At 40.9% G+C, this 22,240-nt stretch overlaps 1 protein-coding gene across 3 annotated transcripts; it reads left to right on the top strand.

Annotated features, from left to right (window-relative positions):
• Positions 1-1,715: 1,715 nt before the first annotated feature.
• On the top strand, positions 1,716-21,509 carry shc2 (SHC (Src homology 2 domain containing) transforming protein 2). Of its 3 annotated transcripts, none has more exons than XM_078946330.1 (14): positions 1,716-1,844; positions 3,383-4,200; positions 8,762-8,832; positions 13,169-13,229; positions 13,375-13,494; positions 13,875-13,928; positions 14,252-14,303; positions 14,411-14,537; positions 15,662-15,842; positions 17,085-17,178; positions 17,756-17,911; positions 17,999-18,318; positions 18,401-18,537; positions 19,515-21,509. In XM_078946330.1, exons 2-13 carry the CDS (start codon positions 3,430-3,432, stop codon positions 18,527-18,529), a joined length of 2,136 nt encoding a protein of 711 aa, XP_078802456.1. In that variant the 5' UTR covers positions 1,716-1,844; positions 3,383-3,429; the 3' UTR covers positions 18,530-18,537; positions 19,515-21,509. The 3 variants fall into 3 exon arrangements, with proteins under 3 accessions (XP_078802456.1, XP_078802457.1, XP_020558379.1); XM_078946331.1 differs by having other exon boundaries at positions 1,730-1,844; positions 3,386-4,200; XM_020702720.3 differs by lacking the exon at positions 1,716-1,844 and having other exon boundaries at positions 3,184-4,200.
• Positions 21,510-22,240: the final 731 nt, after the last annotated feature.

The following is a 22,240-nucleotide window of genomic DNA, read 5'->3' on the forward strand; positions in this document are numbered from 1 at the left end:
GGTGTGCACACTCTCATTGGTGCCCTTTGTTTAGTCACGAGGCGTTAAACGTCGGCGAAAATCGCCGGCGAAATTCGTCCCGGTGTGAACAGGCCTTAAGGCCCGTACACACCGGGACGAATATTCGCCAGGCGTTATTCGCCAGCGTTTTTCGCCACGTTTTTTGTGTTCACACCCAGGCGATTTTCGCTGACGATGAGTGGAGTGAACATGCAATTTCATTCCCTGACATTAGATGGCGCTTAATGTAAAACAGAAATACTCCTGTACACAAGGTGGCGCTGCGCAACTTTACGCTTCTTAAAGTCGCTTTTCACTCAGAAGAAGAGAGCAAGTATTTACACGCTTGTCAGAATAATACAAAGAAAACATGAATATTTCAAGCACCAGTTGCTCCAACTGGTGCTTGGTTCGGGGATATTTTAGAATGTCCGTCATTATTTCTTCGCGGCAGTGTAGACGCTACTTGGCGTCTATCTTCTTCGCTGGTATGTGTGCTCAGCAAGGCAGTTTTGTGTTTGAGCGCCCCCAAGTTGTGTTTTAATGTAACTTCAGAAAGTCCAGACACGTGTGCAAAAGCGCCATTCTCATTGGTCGAATAGATTTCGACGCGAGGCGTCAAAAAAAAAAAAAAAAAACGAACCCGAGGCGTTTTTTTTTGACTCTTTTGCCGCGTGGCGTTTTTTCGCGTCGGTGTGCACACTCACATTGGTGCCCTTTGTTTCGCCGGCGAAATTCGTCCCGGTGTGAACGTGCCTTAAGACCCACTCCAACGGACAAAATAAAATCAATAAAAAAACAAGACCCACTCCAATGAATATTGTGTTTGTGGTGTTAACATGTTCTTGTGGCGTTTTTCTTATGACGGGGGACATATACAAAGAAAATTCAGCGTAAAATTGCATGTCTGAGTATTTTTTTATTGAAGTTGTTGCAAATCGGGAGGCGAAAGAAAAAAATGCAGTTTGAAAATAGGTTATATGTGACGTAGAAACTACACTGGGCGGGGCCAAAAGCTCCCAGCTTTTCTTTATTCCGATACATCCAGTTGTAAATAAATAGGTCCTCGGTTTTCCTTGTCTGTGCTGTAATCTGGATCAGAACTTGATATTGCTCTTTATTTTTGTTTCACTGCTAATGTTAGATTAGGGTGTCAGGGGCTGTAAGCCAGCGGGAGAGAGTGTCAACAAATAAATGATGGGAAATGGGGGCAGTACGATGGCGTTTGAGTGCAAATCATTCAATCGGTACAAAAGATATTTAAAGATCACGACAATAAAAAAATAACAAAAAAAATGTTCAAGAGTAGCATTGCCTTTTGGAAAACAAAACAAAATTTCAGGAACCAAAACGTAAAAAAACAAAAATGAAAAAAAAAAAAAACGTTTCAGAAAACAAAATTAATTTCCAGGAAACAAAATGGAATATTCAAAAATGAAAAATAAATAAATATAATTTTTAGAAAACCAGGTGAAATGTTACTAAACAAAACACAATGAGTAACCGGAAAGGTAGTAATCATGTGTTGAGGAAACCAAGGTCAGAACATCCGGTAAAAGTCCAGCTGCGGTGCATCAACAGGCATCGATCACATCTGGTTTATCAGTAACCTTTTATTTTCCATCGGCAAACAAGTGTGGAGGCATTCGCTGTAGAGGACGGTAGTTTCCAGTATTCCTGCAGAAACTTTCGTTCATGGCGTTTTGGGTCACCGGCGTCTTTCTGCTGTAACTGAACTGCATCACATCTTCATTGATCACTGAGTGATCAGAGGTTCAGCGGACTGGAGTGTTTCCACCATAGGTTTCCACGTTCCTCCTCCAAAATTACCCATCATGCTCTAGGTAAGATATTTATTTTACAAACGCATCAATGGATCAAACGGACTGCATAGTACATGTGTTGAAAAATGTTCCCAATTTATTATACTAACTCGATTTGGTTAAAAAATATGTTTATTATTATTATTTGACAAGTGTTTCCAAGATGTTCATGAGCTTCAAAGTAGTGGGCTCTTCCCAATGAAATTACCTTCCTGTAAAGACTGTTATACTAATACTATTTGTCACTTTTTTAAAGAAGTAGCTAAATATTATATAGATATAGAGTAATCCTGTTTGCATTTGATGATGATTCAAACCACAAATTTTGGAAATTGATTTTTTTACTTCTTAATAAACCCTCTGACCACTGCATTTTATTCCTGAAGTTAACCTTTGACCTCTCCTCCTCATATCATAATGGCCACTCTTTGTAGTGGGTGTAGAATCATAGTGACATGTGGTCACATTTTAGCCAAAATCTATTAAAAACACTTTCAAATAAACTTTAGAATTCTTTTGACTTTAAAAGTTAAGGTGCTTTGATTTTCTGTCAGAAAATGTCACGTATAACGTGAAATTCTGCAGATTCAAAGGGGGGAAAAAAGTGAACTGATTGCGTCGAATTCCGGTAGCCTCATTCTATTTCGTGTCTCTCGTGTTTAACGTGTCTCCATTTTTTTCTCTCCTTAGAAGGAAGGATATCGCTGCGGGGAAAATGATCTGACAGGAGAAAGGAGAAGCGTTCAAAGTTAGAAGTGAAAAGCATCGTGCAGAGAGAGCGGATTGCTCTCTTGGGAGGCGGGAGGGGAGGTAACTCAGGCAGATGGGATTGGGGTAGTTGTTGTCAGTCAAACAGTTGCTCACAAGCGTAGCTGTATTGTTTACTTTGTCGGTTTTTGTAGGTGCAGCCAGACCAAATGGAATTACACTCACATGAAATGACTCATGCAAAATTCACTTAAAGTAATTGAATCCTGGCGTTTCCTCGGTTTCAGTTTCATCAGTTCCTGAGTTCGTATTTGTATCTAAAAAAAGGCAGACGGGGTTTTCAGTGTATTCCTCTCGTGTATTCATTTTTAAGATTCTTTCGAGAAATATCTTGATATGAGCAGACAGATGGCAGAATTTATTTAATGTATTTTCAAGTCCATGATTTGTCGTTTTAAAAATAATTTTCCACATTTTTTAAGAGCTGAAAAAGCGAGGGTCCTGTCGTGTGTGCAGACAAACACAGGTGATCTGCAGTTCAGGCAGATGTGTTGCAGTGAAAATGGTGGGAGAGCAGCTGGGCAGGGCAGGACTTAATAGACCAATGACATCATCCTCAGAGAGGGAGAGCAGTGAAAGGAAGCGGTCCAGCTCAGAGGAAGAGGAGAGCAGCATGAGAGCGGGACAGAGCCGGAGCTGGAGAGGACCACAAAGCCTTAAGCTGACTTTTAGAAGGAAATAGGACTCTGTCTGGATTTTTTTTCGTTTTTTTTGCTTAGTTTTCTCATCCTCTTCCAATACTCCCCCTTCCCCTTTCCCCCCTCCTTCCCCTTTTCCCCTCCATCCTTTAGCAGTCGTACTCCACCTTCAGCTTCTGCTTCAGGCGGCGTCTCCGGGCATGCTCCTTAAGCCAAAGTATGGCCGCTTTCGCAATGAGTCTGTGACCTCCTCTGACGACCTGATGCAAAGCTTAACCATGAGCAGCAAAGTTGTGGCCACGCCAGTGGTCCCGTCCGCCACCCCAAGCCTTCCTCTTCCTCCTTTGCCTCCTTTGGACCCCAATGCCCGGTCCTCCTCCTCCTCTGCTGGGGCTGCAGCTTTGGCCGACTCCCCTTGCCTCGATGGGGAGCAAGATGCCACTACGACGTTCTGCATGCTCATCCCCAGGATGCCCCAGTGGAAGTTCTCCAACTCTCTGCTCAGCAGAAGCCCATCTAACTCAAGTTCCAGCTCCAACTCTAGCAAGGACTCGGGCAAGGCAGCAGGAGCTCCATCCCAGGCCTCCTCCACGTCCACACCATCACTCAGGCCCATTGGTTCGACTCCCGCCAGTGGACCGGTGGCCAGCCTTGCAGCTGTGCTTAACTCCTGTGACCCTGTGTGTGTCACCCCCTGTTCCCTTCAGGCCATCCGGGGGCAGCGAGCAGTTGCAGCTGCAAATTCTGCCGCCGGCGCGGCGGGTCATGAATTTGGAACCCCGGAGCTCATGGTGAGCCCCGGTGCCGCCAGCAGCTCCAGGTCAGGAATGAACCGCAGGACAAGAGGGGAAGGCATGTGGCTTGGGGGAGAGGACTTCAGCCACAAAGGCAACTTCATCAACAAACCCTCTCAGGGCTGGCTGCACCCCGACAAGAAGATTGCAGGACAGGGGGCCTCGTACATAGTGAGGGTAAGTCAGAAGGTACAGCTGCGTACGTTCCACAAATCTTTGCAACAAAAAAAAAAAAAAAACTTTTTAAAGTGTTGACCACGTGATCTTCTCCACAAGAATAACAGAATGTCAGCATCCCAATCTGAAGGTATCTCTTTCTGGAATCAGGAAACAAAAGAAGCGTGCAGTTTGTTATGCAGCTCATGTGGCGAGGACAGAGGAATGCATAATTTAATCCACAGAGATGGGCTGTGTCAGGGCTCCACTCAGGCGTCTGGGTGCGGAGAGAAAAAAAACACCAATGTATGCACACTTAGAGCCACAATGGAGCACGTTATTACGATTCCCCCCAGAATCATCATTTGTAGTCTTTCGACATATATAAGGTTATTTTCCATGGATTATTGACATTTCATGGATCTCTGTGCACGAGTTAACAAAAGTCCACTTGGTAGTAGTATAAAATCTGGGTTAGTGTTTGTGAATGCTTTATGTTCTGGGGGGGGGTTAGAGACTCACTAGGCTGGTTTATGTCAACAACCCCTCCCCACACGACCGATACCCCTCTGGCCCTCCTCTCTCTTCTTCTGCCTCTCAAAGTAATGACAATGGCTCTTAATTAGCCCCGTTTCTGGTCCAAGCCCCCCCCCCCTTTAAAGGTATAAAACAGGCGCCATTCATTCCTATATTCAATTACATTTAATCACAGTCATCTGCATCATGGGACGTGCAGAAGAGCACATATGAGCTCTTGTCACCACAGATGCAGATTGTCTTGCTTGATATCTCGGTTAAAGAGAGGATATTGTCATCTATAGAAGGGGTGTGGGGGGGTCATTTTAGATGACTGTGGGAACCAGCGTTTGGGATTTACATGGTTTGTGGCTTTAAAGCTGCACTGTGTGTGCAATCGAGTGGTCAATGTATGCAGGGAGCAGCGATGACTGCATGTATTAGTGTCAGTGGGACAGCACATTCCTGCTGCACCGTGCCATTTTTAAACGGCGCAGCGGCTGACTCCCCGCCTCCGTTTCCTCATCACTGAAGCCGGTTCTCATGCTATGGCCTGTCTTAAGACAAAAAAAAACAAACATGCTTTTTGTCGTCTTTGTACGCAGCCATGTCGGATGCTGTCTCTGCCGCTCAGCAGAGGAACAAAACCTGCAGCAAACTGGTGGAAACAAACCCAAAAGCTGTCATTTTTGTTCCTGGTTAGACCATTTAGGCACTTTACCTGAAAAGTCTTGTTAGAAAATACAGTTTGGTTTTTAATAATTTATATTAGACGTTCATGGATTTTATATTAGAAATTTTGGAAGCTGTTTTGTCTTCTAAATCCACATTTCTCCTAAAGTCCCACACTAAGCTTTTGATGGTCTTCCCCCAGTTTACTTAAGCTTTTATGTGTCTGCAGCCGTTCTAGAGTCTTGAGGTCTGCTAATCAATATTTACTTGATGTGCCCAGGTCACGACCGAAACACCGGGGTGACCGTGGTTTTTCCAATGTCGGCCCTCAGTTAGGGAATGGCATTCCTGCAGAACTGCATATGAAATCCAACCTAAACGGCTTTAAATGTCAATTAAAAGCGTGCCCTTTTAGAATGGCTTTTAATGTTTGGTGGCATTTTTGTTTTCTTTTATTTGTTTTATTGTATTGTTATTTATTTTTTATGTGTTTTATTGCTGACTGCTTTTTGCAATTTGTTCCTGTTTTTAATTTTCTCTTCTTAATTTACCTAATTTCAAACTTTCTTCTGTCTTCTTTTTATTGTGGAGCACTTTGGTACTTCTAAAGGAGTTGTAAATAAATCTTCCTTCATTCATTCATTCAATCATTCATTTCGATCATCTTCTGACTTATTTTTAAAGCACTTCCAGTGGTCTTTTAATTATAACGATGCCGTTTTTAGCCAAAATTTAAAAAATGGTGTAGTTTTCTTGGACACAGTTTCTGCAGAGCAGCAAGAGTTTGTTTGAAATCCACCTCCTAATTGTGGGCAGGACCATTGGCACAGAGCAACGCCGCCCCCCTTCCCGAGAGCTCTCTGTTTACGGCCCGCCCAGCATATTTTTAACGTCACTCATTTTTCAGACTGCATGTTTTTGTCTGCTCCTGATTGACAACAACCTGCATAAAAGAATTCTGTATTTTTAACACTATGAGGCGAATGTTTTTCAAAAACTGATGGTGCGACTTATATTCTGAAGCGCCTTATATATAAATGAATCCTGGCTGTGCTTACTGATGTGGAAGTGATTGAGATATACACAAGGTTGTGACAGCGCCAATAATGGCTAACATGTAGTGGTGTGAGACTTTGGTTTTTTTACGTGTTACTAACAAGGTTGGAAGCATTGACTGTATAAGAAAACTGGACAGAGCGATCTCTCCCTACTGGTGTTCTAAAGACAGGAAGTACCCGCTGGCTCCTACCATTTTTTAACACGTTCTTGATAATCCTTTTAAAAAGATATTTTTTCTTTAAGTTATTCAAGTTACAAAGCGACCGATCAGATGTCTTAATAAAAGCATGGTGTGCCCGCTGGCCCCCACCTCGAACGTTTGATTGACAGATTCTCCTGACCTTACTTTTGGTGGAAGGGGTGTGGACTTCGACCATGCTCACTCCTGATTGGCGACAGTAGTTGCACTGGAAACGATGACTTAGACCAATTGGACCAATCACTGTCATCTGGCTCCAACATGGCGACGTCCGCATCACAAAAAAGGCGACTGAATTAGTTTAATGTCACTGGAGCCGGAAGTAGGACGTCACACATGCTCAGTCCAGTTCTCCATATACAGTCAATGGTTGGGAGCTAGCGTAGTCCCAGTAACGTTTGTATTAGTGGCATCAGTCTGTTTGTTTACGTTTTACTAACAAGGTTGGAAGGCAAGTATTATTAACACGAGAAAGTGGCTAACGTGTAGCGTGTTACAATACCTTTTAGAGTTACTGCGAACACAGTTAGTAAACTCTGACGGACTCATCTTGTCATGTTTAATGCGACACAGAGTTCGGAGAGCCTCATATATGTCATGAGTTCAAAAGTGGACCATTCATCGATGGTGGGCCTTATAGTGCAGGAAATATGGTACTCAGAAATGCAATTTTGAGATTTTTTTTAAATACATGTCTTATATCATGAGAATGTTGCCACAAGAACATGTCAATTTTCATTGGAGTGGGTCTTAAGTACGGTAGGTTTCATCGAAACATTTATTCGTGTTGCATGATGGTTCTAGGGCAAAATGGCAGCATCCTAGATGAGAAATGGCAGCTTAGTTTAAGGATGAACCACAAAAAGGCAACAATTCACAAGAGAGTTCAAGAAGGGGGATGTTTGCCTTATTGAATTTGCCAGGAATGTCGCCCATAAAGCAACAGACGTGTCCACAGTCATACGGGATAACGGACCGGAGCTCTACTGTGGGGACAACAGACGACGATGCAGGAGGGGATGTGCTGCATTAGCAGATGAGAGTGACAATCAAAGCATTGGCAGAGAAAAGGAAGAAAAGGACAGAAAAAGAGCAATCATTTTCCTGATGGAAGGCTTCCCTCAATTCTAAATCTGATTAGAAAGCTCATTAAGCTGCGAGCCTTAGAGGCTGTCCTCTCTGTGCCGTGATCTGTGCTGCGTTTGTTTGTACAATCACAGTTTCTTGTAACTGCATTAAACATGAACTCAGCCTTTCTGTCCGCCACAAACGATGTTTTGTCTGGACTAAGCAGATTTTGGTCTCTTTGAAAAATGTTTTCAAGCGACTTCAGTGATACAATCTAGTTTTTTTTTTTCTACTGGAGTAACTTGTTGTTTAGGTGGAAATGTGTCTTTTACTATTTTTAGTTTACTAATGTTTGACTTGCAGCTGGAACTATATGAAAAGAGGTAAATGCATGACAGACGTTTACTAAAAATAGAAAAAAACTTGACTCTTACGTGCAAATAAACAGAGCCTCTTCATATGTCAGAAAAAGCACTCACACCGCAGCATCCCCAGAGGACAAGAAAGCTGCAATCTGGGCCCGATGTGGAGCTCTCAGCGCGGCTAATCTAGTCAAGGTGCCATTAGCACTCTGACCTGTCAGGAAAACCCAGAGGGAACTGCTCAAAGGAGAAGCCTCTTCTTATAGTCAGTAGAGGAACTACTGATGGCCATAAGCATTCCAACTAATGAAATATTAAACATCTCTGCATGTTCGGAAAATGAGCTTGAATTCAGCACAGAATCGCTTTGTTTTTTTGGAAGTTCAGAGCTCTGCAAATATCGAAACATCAGACCCCGCTGGCAGCTTCTCTTTAGATAAGAACTCTTATTTCAAGAAAAAAAGACATGTTTTCTTGAACCAAGATTATTTCCCAATTAGATATTGTTCTTGCAAGACAGAAAATCTGACATTTCTTCCTTGAAACAAGTGTCTTTTTGATTTTTTTTGCTGTCAGTAGTTTGTGTCAAATGTAATTTTCTTCTCTGAAAAACCTGCACTGCTTGATGGGAAATGCTGCAGCCCTTGAGTTGCTTTTGTCTGACAAGAATCACCTGACGGCGTGTTTTTGTCTTCCTCCTCTGCAGTACATGGGCTGCATTGAGGTGCTGAAGTCGATGCGCTCGCTGGATTTCAACACAAGGACTCAAGTGACGAGGTACGCGGTTGTCCAGCAGAACGGAGCTGTCAGTCATCAGAACATTGAATCATTTAAACAAATTGGTAAAAGCATTAAACTGTTGTTGGAGCAGAAAGTGATCGGGTGACGTGAAAATGATTTAAAATGTTTAGAAAATAAAATACATTGCAACTTTATTTGTACAGCACTTTTCCTGCTACAGAGCATCTCAAAGTGCTTCCCCTAATAAAATAGATATTAGTAAGAAATAAAATAGTAGTTAAAATAGGAAATATTGTAAAAATAATACTACTAATGATAATAATAAAAATAAATACGCAGTAAATAACCCAGACACATCCCAGCAGTACAATCAAAATAAATTAAATTAATTGTTAATAAGATTGATCAATTTAAATGAAAACATGTGGACAAGTAAAAGCTATGTAAAAGCTTTACTAAAAAGATGAGTTTTGAGTTTTTTCCTAAAACCCTGAAGCCCTGGACAGAAGCTGGTGGTTTCTGCACAGATTTACTTCAACGGTGGAGCTGCACCTCAGCGGGGCGTGGCCTCCAGATCAGCTGCATTGCTCACATGTTTTTAAACGCTAAAGGAAACCTGCAGCTCTCTCTGTGTGTCTGTGTCCGTGTGTTTTCATGACCCACGTGTGACGCTGCAGTTACAAAAGCATCTCCTATCTCCCTCCTCCTATTGATCCGGTGTAATCTGAGCCTGCCGTGCATCCAAGGTTTAAGTGTGGGGGGGCAGCAGCAGAGATGGAGTGATAGAGAAGGAGATGTATTATTGATAATGTTTGCTAATGACTGTGGACGGCTGAAGTGGGCTCTGTGCATGCACTCTGCTGGATAATGTCTTTGGCTGGAACTTCTTGGGGAGTGGGAAGGTGGTGATGGTGGGGGCGGGGGGGTTTGAAACAAAAACCAAAGCGGGGGGGGGGGGCGTAAGGAGAAGGAGCAGACTGCTCTGGGGTTTGTTGTGAGGCGTGTGATTACATGGCATCACTTTGGGAAGGATGAATGGGCTTCTTTTGTGTGTCTTTGTTGTCTTTCTGGCTTTTGTCAAACCCCCAGCAGCTTCTTTCTGGCCACATGGGTCACAATATTTAGAGTCGTTGTCTTAAAGTTCAACTCCGATCGTCTTTTGATCTATTTTCAAAAATGTTCCCAGTGGAATTTACGGTGTCAGAGCCTTTTAGAGGAAAAGTTGAACTAAACAAACAAACTACGAACTGCATGTCCAAAATGAATGCTTATCATAAAAGTAAAGAAATGTTATCAAAATAAAGATTAGTCCACAGAATTTCTTATTTTGTGTGATTTTTCACCAAAAAAATAGCGAATATCCGCCATATTTTTTTTGTCCCGGCAGGTAAAAATTAAAAAGTCACGTGTTACTGAGAAGGCACATAGAAAATGAATAGGAAAATGAAACGTAGCCATCCCATAATTTTTGTAAAACGGCCACTGTTTTCCCTGTGGACAAACATAGCTACTACATGTATCTAAAATCAAAAAAGTTTTGCCAGTTTCTAGTTTCTGCAGAGAAAGTTTAAGTTGTGAGCAGGTCCAGGGAGACATGCACGCCCCCACTTCCCATCACCCCTCTGTTTACACACTCTCCCACTAGCTTACAGCCCCTCACAACTCCAACATAATGTTACCGGAGCAACAAGAATTGGAGCTATCCAGCCGTACAGTTTGGATTCAGATTCCAGCTCAGACGAGGAAAACAAAGGTTTCTGTTTGGATATCAGCAGATGCATCAGAATGGAGCAGAGCCGGAAGCTAGTGCGTATTTTCTACGTCAACAAAAACAATCTTTTAAAAAAGCCATTTTTCCATCTGCTCCTAGATCATAATGATTTGAATAAAGAAATACTCGGATATGTAATTTTGAGCAGAATTTTATTTATACGTGTCATTAATCGTCAGTAAAACGGCAGAAGAACAAGTTAAAAGACCAAAAACAGCATCTTCATTGAAGTGGATCTTTAACTACCAGTGAATACAACCTTTTTTTGATCCCATAACAGGGAAATTCATTAGTTACCATGGTTCAATAGGTAATTAAAGCAAGTTCTCCTTCTTTTCAAGTCACCCCGGAGTTTTTTTTATTTAACAGACCGGGGCGACTGTCCTTTTTCCAATGCCGCCCCTCAGTTATGAGATAATATTCCTCATGAATTGAGCTAATCCAACCTGAACAGTTGTAAACTAAAGACTTGGCTGGTGGCATCCTATTTTCTGTTACTCGTTTTATTAAATCCTTTTCTGCTCTTAATTTTATCACCTGTTGTAATTTTTTGCTGTTTTTATTTAAAAATGTTGTCCTTAATTTGCTCAATTGTCTTTATATCTCTCTTTTCTTTTAAAGCCTTTTAAAGCCTTTTAAACCCTGACGGTGCCATAAAGACTTATAGTAAATAAAAATTCATTCATTCAATTAAAAAAGAAAACACGTTATGCATTTTAATTTATAGGTTTTCTAAATGATTTTTATGAATTTCAAATTAGCCACTTTACACAATTTAATGTAATTTTAGAAGACATCAACACACTTTGAAATGGCTTGGAGAGTTTAAAAAATGTATTTTAGCTTCTGGATTTGTTTTTCTCCATCCTGAGAAATGCTGTCCAGCAGCAGTGGTGATCATGAGGTCCGGCATGTTCCAGCAGAGCAGCTGCAGGGAAAAAAGCAACAACGTCTCGTCTCTCTCCTTTGTTTCGCTGCCCCGTCATCCGCCTGAGTCACTTGTGTTTTTTTCAAAAATCCCAGAGAAGACCTTTACTCGGGATGGGGCCCAGTACGCTGCTCCTTAAATATTTACGAGCCACCTGATAGGGGCGGCCGTCCCTGTGGCCCCCTGGTAGAGAGACTGCAAGCTGCAGGCTCTGTAATCACCATCATGCCCCCCCCCAACACACACACAGGAGGACTCAGGCTTTAAGTGCCCATTAGACGTCCATTCCCAGGAGTTTTAACAGGTTTATTTGAAAGTTTGAAACATTTGCAAATGTGTGGCAGAAAACTCCCCCATGTTATTGAAGTTTAATTTTTTTTCCTTGTTCTATGTAACTGGGAGGACCTGTAAAGACCCACTCTGATGAAAATGGTGTCTTCTGGTGTTTCAACATGTCCTTGTAGCGTTTTTCAGATGATAGATAGATAGATAGATAGATAGATAGATAGATAGATAGATAGATAGATAGATAGATAGATAGATAGATAGATAGATAGATAGATAGATAGATAGATAGATAGATAGATAGATAGATAGATAGATAGATAGATAGATAGATAGATAGATAGATAGATAGATAGATAGATAGATAGATAGATAGATAGATAGATAGATAGATAGATAGATAGATAGATAGATAGATAGATAGATAGATGACTTTATTAATCCCACAAAGGGGAAATTTCATTTCTGTGGCAGCAACACGACATTCAGAAATAATCTATATAATATAACATCAATAAAGGACATCACAAATGACATTTATATTAGATAATTAAAAATATTACTAAAATTATTATGAAAAATTATTATCAAAAATGATATTCTTATTAAATAAAGAAATAAATATTAAATAAATACAGCTGCAAAAGTGTAAAAAACATGCGGTCTGCAAAACATGTAAACTGTAAAAAAACATTACAAATGTTTTCAAAATACAGAAATAACTAATGAAGTTCACACCAAAAACAAAAACAAACAATTGTTCAGGTTGATATGATGGAGGACATATTAAAAGATAATTAGGCTTTATTTCTTTGTTCTGGCTCTGGTTGTGAATCAGGAGCCGACAGAAAACAGGCAGTTTGAAAAAGTTACTTGTGAATGTGCAGGGGGCGGGGCCTCAAGCTCCCTGCTCTGCTCCATTCTAATGCATCCACATGTGGACAGGTCCATGTGCATCTTTGTTTGCCTCATCTGGGCGGGAATCTGGATCTAACTGGATTTTACTTGCCATTTTTGTTGCATCGATAATGTTAGGCTCAGATTGAGAGGGGCTGTAAGCTAGCAGGAGAGTGTAAACAGAGACCTCTCAGCAATAGGGATGGGAAAGGGGCAGGACCCAGGTCAAACGGTGAGACAAAAGCAGCCGACTGACCTTTGAACTGTGCTGCGTCTTTGACCTGTGGCCTAAAGTGAACAAACACAAATGTTCTGTTTATGATTAACATCAGATTGCTCCAATAAACTATTCAAATGGGTTGAAAAAAACTGGGTTGAAAACAAATCGATTTGAATTTGCATAATCAGATGTTCACAGTTCTATTTTGTAAAGAATATATACATGTGATGTCACTGCCTCTGGATTATCCAGTGTCCATTTCCTCCATCAGAGAAGCCATCAACAGGCTGTGTGAAGCTGTGCCGGGGGGCCGGGGGGTCTGGAGGAAGAAGGTTGGTATTTCACGGATGGTCATGACGTGCATTTACTGCACAGATTGCACCAAGATAACAGCAAAGCATCTGTGTAGTTTATTAGAGAAACTAACTCTCTGTTTGGTGCACATTTTTGATATCGTATCGTTTTTTTTCCCATCAGGCTTTTAACAAAGCTCTGCAGACAGTCATGGGGAAGAGTAACCTGCGATTCGCAGGCATGAGCATCGCAGTCAACATCTCTGTGGACGGGCTTGGCCTGCTCATCCCGACCACTCGACAGGTCAGATGATCCCTCATTTTAAAATGGGGGGGCGGGGGGCAAGGGGGCCTGAAGACTTAGGAATGGTGGCCATTGAGAACAGGGGCAGGCCTAAAGACTATTTTATAATTGTTATTAATTTTAACACGGCTGAGGTGCTATATTAAAAATGCTAACAGAGGCTTCTATTGATTTCTTAATCTTTGTCAATAATGGTACTACTATTGACTCAAAAACTGCCCCCCTGTAGCTCCGCCCCTGATGGTACCCCTAAAAAGGGACTTCATTGTTTTATTTTATTTAGAGAATTATTAGTTTAGTTAATGATTTAGTTCCTATTTACTGCAAAACCATGATTTTTTTAAATGTATTCTGTCACTTCTTCTGCTCATACCTTTCAGGTGATTGCACACCACCCCATGCAGTCAATTTCCTTTGCCTCTGGGGGAGACTCGGTAGGTTTCCTCCACATTTTTTTCCCTGTTGCTGTTTAAACTTCTAAGTTATTCTTAATTTAATTCAACTAAACTAACGCAAACAAAGGAGAAATAAAGTAAAAAAAACAAATAATGGAAACATATTTGAGTAAAAATGAGCTTTAAGTTATGTTTGATGTTAGGAATTCCTTTCATAATTATTTTAATCAGTCTTAATTAAAAAATAAAACATCAATATTCTTTACCATTGAAGTGCTATTTGATTCATTTGTTCTTAGTTTGATGTCCTGATCCAGGAATGGCTTATTTTAAGACGTGGAATATTTGACTCTTTGTTGCAGGACACACCTGATTATGTTGCATATGTGGCCAAAGATCCAGTTAACAAAAGAGGTTTGAAGCCCCCTCCTCGTTCTGTGTTTACACGTCCAGACTTTTCTGTTCTCGTTGTCCGTTTGAGCCGGTTTTCATTTGTCGTTGTCGTCTCTGGCTGTCCTCAGCTTGCCACATCCTGGAGTGCTCGGACGGCTTGGCCCCAAGCGTCATCAGCACCATCGGCCAGGCCTTCGAGCTGCAGTTCAAGCAGTATCTGCACAGCCCCCCTAAAAGCATGGGCTCTTTGGAGAGGTACCTGCTTCACTCACCTGAGCAACGTGGGGGCCGGTTAAAGGAATCAGTTTCTCAGCCACTGGTGTCTGGGAGGTTGGGAGTTCAAAGCCACAGTTGGGTCATGCCAAAGACTTTAAGATAGTGAAGCATTGCCTCCCTCAGCATGATTGGACCTTGCTGGGCGTTAAACCACCACCCAAGTGCAACTCACTGCTCCTGAATGGAGGGGTTCAATGTGGGGAAAATAAATTCACACACCCTGGTGTTAAAACAACAGATGGGACTACAACTTTATAATCAACCTGAAGCTGATCAGATTAGTTTCAACTTTACTATCATTACACACAGACAGGTACAAGGTAACAAAATAAAGTTTGTATCTAACCAGAGTGCAAACAAGCAATAAAGTACAGGATGTTAACACATAATAAATATAAGTTAAAAATGCATATACAGTAGATATGAGGGGGTTCTGAATATAACAAACAGGAAAAAACTACTATAAATAGTTCTATGCAGATCCACAGGTGATAACTGTTTGTTGTATTGATCTGTCTTAGTTTAAAAGTTTTAAAACAAAGAAATGTTCTCAACTTTGAGATCATTTGTTCTTGAAATATTCAACTTTACCTCAACACATTAAAAAAGCCTCAAAACCCTTAATAATTTGGGGCTTTTTTTTAGCATTTTACTTTACAATTTACTCTAATAATTTGTCTTAAAAACTGTTAATGGTGGAAATTCCTTAAATGCATCAACCCCAGCTTTTTTATTTTTTAAACATATTTTTCATCATATCATACAATAATTGCACAATGATCTTGAACCTTTCTGAAAAACTCAAGTCTGAGAAGTAAATTTTGTCACGTTCGAGCCTTAAAAATCACAAAAACTGAGATAAAATTGTTTTGGTTTTATAACAAAGATCAAACTTGTAGAGACAAAACTTCACTAGACTGTATATACGGTGTTCCAAGGATTTAATGCGGTAACAATTATGAGCCATGACTCTTATTGTGGATGTTTTAAAGCATCATCTTAAAAAAAGACATAATATTGTTTGATGAAGAAGCAGAATTCAGGAATATTTTTAGCTTTCTTTTGTCTTGTAGCAGACCTTCATCCTGCTCGTCTCCCCGTAGGTCCGTCAGGCCAGAGGAGCCGGTGTGGGGGGACGATGAGGACCCCTCAGAGCACGACTACTACAACAGCATCCCAGGGAAGGAGCCTCCGATTGGGGGAGTCGTGGACTCCAGACTACGACCTGCTGGAGCTCTTCTGGGTCACGTCCACACCCAACCGCCCAGCAAACAAGCCCCCCAGGTGAGGGTCTCTGTCTCCAGAAATCATGTTATGGTCAGGATTATGAAATCGGATCTTCAGATGCATTTGCACACAGACTAAGAATCTTTTAGGGGTCGCTTTTTTTTCAAAACTTTCTCATTTTGATTTAGTTTTGTGTCCATCAGTTAAAAAAATAAATGCCTTACATTGTTTACAAACACAGCGTGTATTGATTTTAATAAATACATAAAATCACAGGCTTTAATAACCCAGAACGACAGATTTTAACTTATTGCTGGTGATTTAATGAATAGCAACGTTTGGTTTTGTATATGAAGCAGCAGTTTACTCCTTACAAAAATATTTAAAATACATGTGCTATAAAATTCTTAATAGAAATGCTGTTTGTGTGGCTGAGAAGTTTTATTTCAGGCTTTCTTGCAGTTTTAGTTGTTCTCTGCAAATGTACAGGTTTGTTTTGAAATGTGCAAACAAAAAACAATTTATTATGTGTGTTAAAGTCATCATTATACATGTAATACATATCAAAAACTTCTCGATTAAAATTTTTTATGAAATTGCTTCTGGGCTACTGTTAAGTACAGCAAACAATAACGCTGATACAGCAAAAATGATTTGTAAACTATAAATTTCAATCATTTCTATTGTGATTTTTACCTCAAAACGTTTATTTTTTACTTTTTTTTCTCTCACTTTTACCAATTTGTCTTCAGTTCAATTTTTTTTATAACCCAAAATCACAACAACAGTTGTCTCAATGGGTTTCATACCAGTTATTGTAAAGGAAACATACAATCAAAAGGATCAGGTATACATTCAGTTCAATAGGAAAATTTTAAACTGAACTAACTAAACAGACTAAACTAAACTGGGCATCCCTGCCCCACCGTTTCAGTGAAGGACGTTTTAAAATGACTTTTTCTTTTTTTCATCCAAATCTATAAATTCTCTTTATGATACTCATTTTTATTTCAGTTTGCATGTGATAACTAATAAAAGGAAGATCTGGTCGTTATCAAAGACTCAGACTGAACTGCTGCTGCTGTTGTGTCTGAATAAAAAAAAAAAAAACTCTTTCTGATGTTCCTGAAACAAAACTACCCAGGATATGATTACTGGTAAAAGAAACCATCAGCTTGTCCTTGTGCTGCTTGTTCTCAAAATGTCGGGATAGTATTTCCTTTTACACAAGGACACGGGCTGAAGCGAGCCCGTCTCCTGTTTGGGGTGAATTCATCTGGTGTTTATATCTATTTCCAGGCAGGCTCAACAGTTAAAAGGGAGCAAGCGTCTTATGCGGCTTCTCAGCTGTGTTATGAGCTTCACTGGGACACTGACATGACCTGCAGCTCAGGTGAGACACCTGGTGGCATCCTACATCTACTACAGTCTATTCTTGAGGTCAAAGGTCCCTGACCGTATCCGCGACACACGCGTTTGGGTTTCATGACTTGATTTTGAACCATTTTAGAAGAGATTTTGGCCCCCATTCATTTATTTGATGGTTTCTCTCGTTGTGATGTCATCATTTTTGGGGGTCGTTCACAATGCCCAGAATTCATTTTGAGTGAAACTTTTGCTTAAGGACGCTGTGAAACATGAAGAATTGCGAAAATATTCCGATCCTTGCAGCCCAGGACGGCCGCAGGACCGAAACAAAGCGTCAACATTGAGAGAAACTTTTTGTCAAAGACTGAACTGAAACTTGATGTTGTTTTTTGGGTAAACGTCGACACGCTGCTGTTAAACCCACCTGCTCTTAATAAATGATTAAACTTGACTCTCAGTCAGGGTTTCACCCATCAGGGAACGGCAAATACACAACAGGAACTGTTTTAGCAAACAACACGCACAAACACAAACGCATAAATCTGTTTAACAAGCGGCCACCAAGTTACAAGTCTGATCTCCTCTCATGCGTTTGCTGTCAGACGGGTACCTGTGTGCTGACGGTCAACCAACAGGCATCAAGGACTACGAGGAGCATCAGTATGTCAACACCCAAAGTCTGGAACATCTGGATGCTCAGGGTGCAGATGGCCAAAGGGGGCCAAACGACAGTCCTAAGAAGGACCTCTTTGACATGAGTGAGTACTGACTTTAGTGTAAAAAGTAAAAGACAAAATAAAAGACTTGATCTCCTTTGCTTTGGGGAACCCTTTCGGTCCCCGCAGGGCCCTTTGAGGATGCCTTGAAACTTCACAAGGCTTGTGGTGGAGCTGGTTCACAAGCTGGAGGGGGGGTTGTTCCCATTCTGGAGGACCAGTGGCCCAGCCCTCCTCGACGCAGAGCCCCCGTAGCCCCCAATGAGGAGCAGCTCCGCAGGGAGCCCTGGTACCACAGCCGCATGAGCCGGCGGGATGCTGAGAAACTGCTGGTGCGAGACGGAGACTTCCTGGTTCGCGAGAGCACCACCAACCCGGGGCAGTACGTCCTAACGGGGATGCACTGCGGCCTGCCCAAACATCTGCTGCTGGTGGACCCCGAGGGAGTGGTGAGGCGCTGCTTCCTTAAATAACAAGTCAGCCACCCGGCCGTCATTCGAACAAATAAATCAAAGATCTGTCTTCATGAAGGTTCGGACCAAAGACATGCTGTTTGAGAGCATAAGTCATCTTATATCATACCACCTGAAGAACGGGCTGCCGATCGTGGCGGCAGAGAGTGAGCTTCATCTGAAACAAGTGGTCAGGAGGAAGCAGTGAGTCTCTCGGTAAGCTGCAGTCAATGTTCAGTAGTCGGCACATTCTATTGCTATTACAGTGGTTTATTAAGGGCTTTAAATGATGATATCAAAATATGATTTGTTTGGGACTCGCCCATTGACTGTATCTGAGAACTGGACTGAGCGAGTGTGACGTCATCCATGGAAAATGGTTTACTTCCGGCCCCAACAAAATGAAATCAATTCAGTTGCCATTTTACTGCCATGTTGGAGCCCGGCATCGACAGTAAGCAGTGATTGGTCCAAGTCAATCTGAGTCAATGTTTCTATGGAAACCAGTATGGCCAATCAGGACTGAGGCTATTGGAAGTCCACACCCTGACCACCTAAAGGAGGGATTGGAAGAAATCTGTCAATCAAATGTTTCAAACATTTGACATGAGACCTTATCGAGGCATCGGATTGGTCAGTTTATAATTTGAATAACTTGGACAAAAACTCTGGAAAAAAGAGGATTATTGAGAGCATTTAAAAAAAGGTATCAGAGCAAGAGGGGTTATTCTGACTAATAGAATGACCGAGTAACAGCTGTTTATGTCTCTGTAGAAGTCTATGGGATTTGGAATTCTTGGAGCCACTTCCTGTCTAAAATGCCAGGGGGTGGAGCCTCTTGGTCCAGTTCTCATACAGTCAATGGATTTGCCAGAAAAAAAATTCTATTTATATTCTTTTCAGTTAAAGGATCAATTTTAAAATGAAATCAGCATATGTGTTTCAGAATGTGATGCATTTTTTTCTAATATGATGAATAATTTTAGGAAAACTTTTAGGAAAATACAATTTTTTGACTTCTCTGGAAATTGTTTAATAACATAATAGGCTTTAATTGGATTATAGTTGATTTAAGTGCCATCTTTATTGTACTGCTATACATTCCTAATATAAAGTACTTACTTACATTATCTTTCTGTCTCCAGTATATTTCAGCAAACTCTAAAATCTGAATATGGAAATCCTTTCTTCAGGTTTTCGGAAGCTCTTCTTCTGCTTTTCCCCATCGATCCAAACTCCCCACAAGAGACAGGCGTCCGAAATCATCTGGAGCTTCTGTTGCGTCCTGGTTGCCATGCCAACTCAAATGTTTGACATCAGTTCCATAGCAGCCAGAGTTAGGAGTGTGTCCTGGCAGAGCAGCAAACTCATCGAGGTGAACTGACGAGGAGGAATTGAATTCAGCAGTAGAATAAAGTGTTCGCATTGGAAGGAGTTTTGTCCCGCGGAGATGTTTGCCATGCAATGCTAAGAAGGGAACCAACTCCCCTGTGTCCAAGGATCATCCTTTTACCTGAGACGGACAACAACAGAACTGAAAGTGGTTTTCTGATTTGGACGTTAAGACTGCATGAAGCATCTCAGAAGAAGAAGACTGGCTCTTTGGACTGACGTCTTCATCGATCCGCAGCGTCTTTTTTTGGTCCAAAGGAAACACATCTCAGCGCTGCATTGGGGAAACAGCGGCAAATTTGCCCTTTTTCAAAGCATTAGTTAAATAGGAGAATAAGACGCAGCAACGCAGCGATGAAAAGGCTCCAGCTGATCTCCCCTCCACACACGTTCCTCGCATTTTTCTGCTCCAACACCCCTGACTGATGGTACTGCAGGTGAAGATGAGCTAAATCAGGACGAGAACAGAACGGGATCGTGGGAAGCTGACTCAGCCATTTCATTTGTGACTCGTTTATGTTTCTGATTGTAAGAAATCGGTCACAATCTGAAAAAGTGTAACTGGGAAGGGTGCATTGTGTTTCAAACTGAACCTCTGCATTCAAACTGTCTGTATTCATGCGTTCTCAGACTCCTACTTTAGTGCCTTAATAACTGTGCTGACAGGCTTGTGTGTCAGTGTGTATATAATGTGCATTTATGCTCCTAATGGAAAACAAAAATGGGTCTTGCTTTGCCAATGAATGCAAAATACTTCAGGATTCTTTAGTTCTGCGTCACGCTAGAACTAACCATCGACTGTACGTGAGAACTGGACAGAGCGAGTGTGATGTCATCCATAGAAAATTGTTTCCAACCAAATGAAGTCAACTCAGTTGCCATTTTTTCACGATATTGATGCCGCCATATTGGAGCCAGACTTCCTTGTCATGGGGGATTGGTCAGAGTCGGTATGAGCCAATGTTTCTTTGGCAACCACTCTCACCAATCAGGAGTGAACTTGTTGGAAGGCCACACCCCTACCACTAAAAAGCAGGCTACATGAAATCTGTTAAACGTTTTGAAGTGGTGGCCAGCAATGTTAATAACCTGAATTATAGAAAAAACAATGAAAAGATGAACAAGAACCAATAGAATGACTGAGTAACAGCTGTTTATTTCTCCATAGAGGTCAATGGGATTCTGGCTTCTTGGAGCCAGAAGGTACTTCCTCTTTGGAAATCCCAGGGGGGAGGGGCCAATCAGTCCAGTTCTCTTATGCAGTCAATCGTACTGACAGACGTTTGGAGCTGTCTTGATGGTTCTTGTCATACATCAGAGGTTTCTTTTCATAAAAGTCATCCTTTCTTTTCTGATCCCACAGAAGAAACTTGATTTGAGATCTTCTGATTGGCCCGTCTCAGGGAATATCAAATCATAAAGATTGTCCTTTGTCTGTAGATAATGTTCATGTCAGCAGTTTCAACAATTGATAAACCCGGTTATTTCAGAGGATCTACAGTGGAACCATCTCGTCATTCCAAATATGAGGAACTTTGAAAGCTCAGCCATCTGGTGGTCAGGAAAATGCTGAAAACTGTAGAATAACAAGTGAAAATGGTTGAGGAGCCAACTACTCAACTATGTTTAAAGTAAAAAAACGAGTTTTAAGACCTACAGGCATAAATGAACAAGTGTTGCACTGATCAGCACTGCTAAGTGTGTATTTATTTGTTACGTTTTTATTAGAGGCAAATCAGTCAAACATGCTGGACAAACACAATAAAGGATTGTTTTAAATTGCAAAAATATAACAACTGATTTATCAGCCGTCACATTTAAAGGGCGGTCAGGTCAGCAGCTCGCTTTTCAGCCGTCACTCCAAGCCATCGAAAATGATGGAAAAGCCAATAATTTTTGTTCCTGCTGGTAAAAAAACAAAAACAAAATGCCAAACTGTGTAAAAGGGATTTTTGGGGACAACAAGTATTTATGGATGCATTGAAAAAATTTAAGTTTTAAAGCTTTAAGACTATTTTGTACTTTTGTAGACTAAGTCTCTATCTTTAAATGTGCTGTTCTTATGACAGCACAAACATCATGACGTTTGACAGAAATAATCTAAAAAATGATTAACCAATCAGCATATTTATCCTGCAGGAAGCCTTTCAATAACCAATTAGTTTGCAAAATGTTAATAATTAAAATATATATTTCCTTGACCTGTTTAATCCGTTTTTTGAATATTATGCTTTTAAATCACTAAAATTACCAAATGTCTTCGTTTGGTTGTGAACTATTCTCCAGAAACATAAGGTGGACGATTTAACTTTTGTTTTGTTCATTTTCTACCTGTCTTAGTATTTTTTCTTTCTTATTTTGTCATTTTTTCTGGTATTATAACCACAGAAAACAACTAGAAAGGGCTGCATTTCCAGAAGAAAATTCAGGGTCGAATGCTACATTACTGAATGAAAATGAAACTTAAAGGGTAATAATTAGCAAAAAGAAAAAGAAAGAAAGAAATGAAATTACAACAGCACAATAA

This window comes from Oryzias latipes, chromosome 4, assembly GCF_053564925.1.
Source record: "Oryzias latipes strain Hd-rR chromosome 4, Olatipes_Hd-rR_3.1".
Taxonomy (NCBI): domain Eukaryota; kingdom Metazoa; phylum Chordata; class Actinopteri; order Beloniformes; family Adrianichthyidae; genus Oryzias; species Oryzias latipes.

Coding starts and splice junctions, on each gene's coding strand:
- shc2 (XM_078946330.1), top strand. CDS start 3,430: ATGCTCCTTAAGCCAAAGTATGGCCGCTTTCGCAATGAGTCTGTGACC. Junction 8,833..13,168: donor ACAAGGACTCAAGTGACGAG/GTACGCGGTTGT, acceptor TTCCTCCATCAG/AGAAGCCATCAACAGGCTGT. Junction 14,304..14,410: donor AGATCCAGTTAACAAAAGAG/GTTTGAAGCCCC, acceptor GGCTGTCCTCAG/CTTGCCACATCCTGGAGTGC.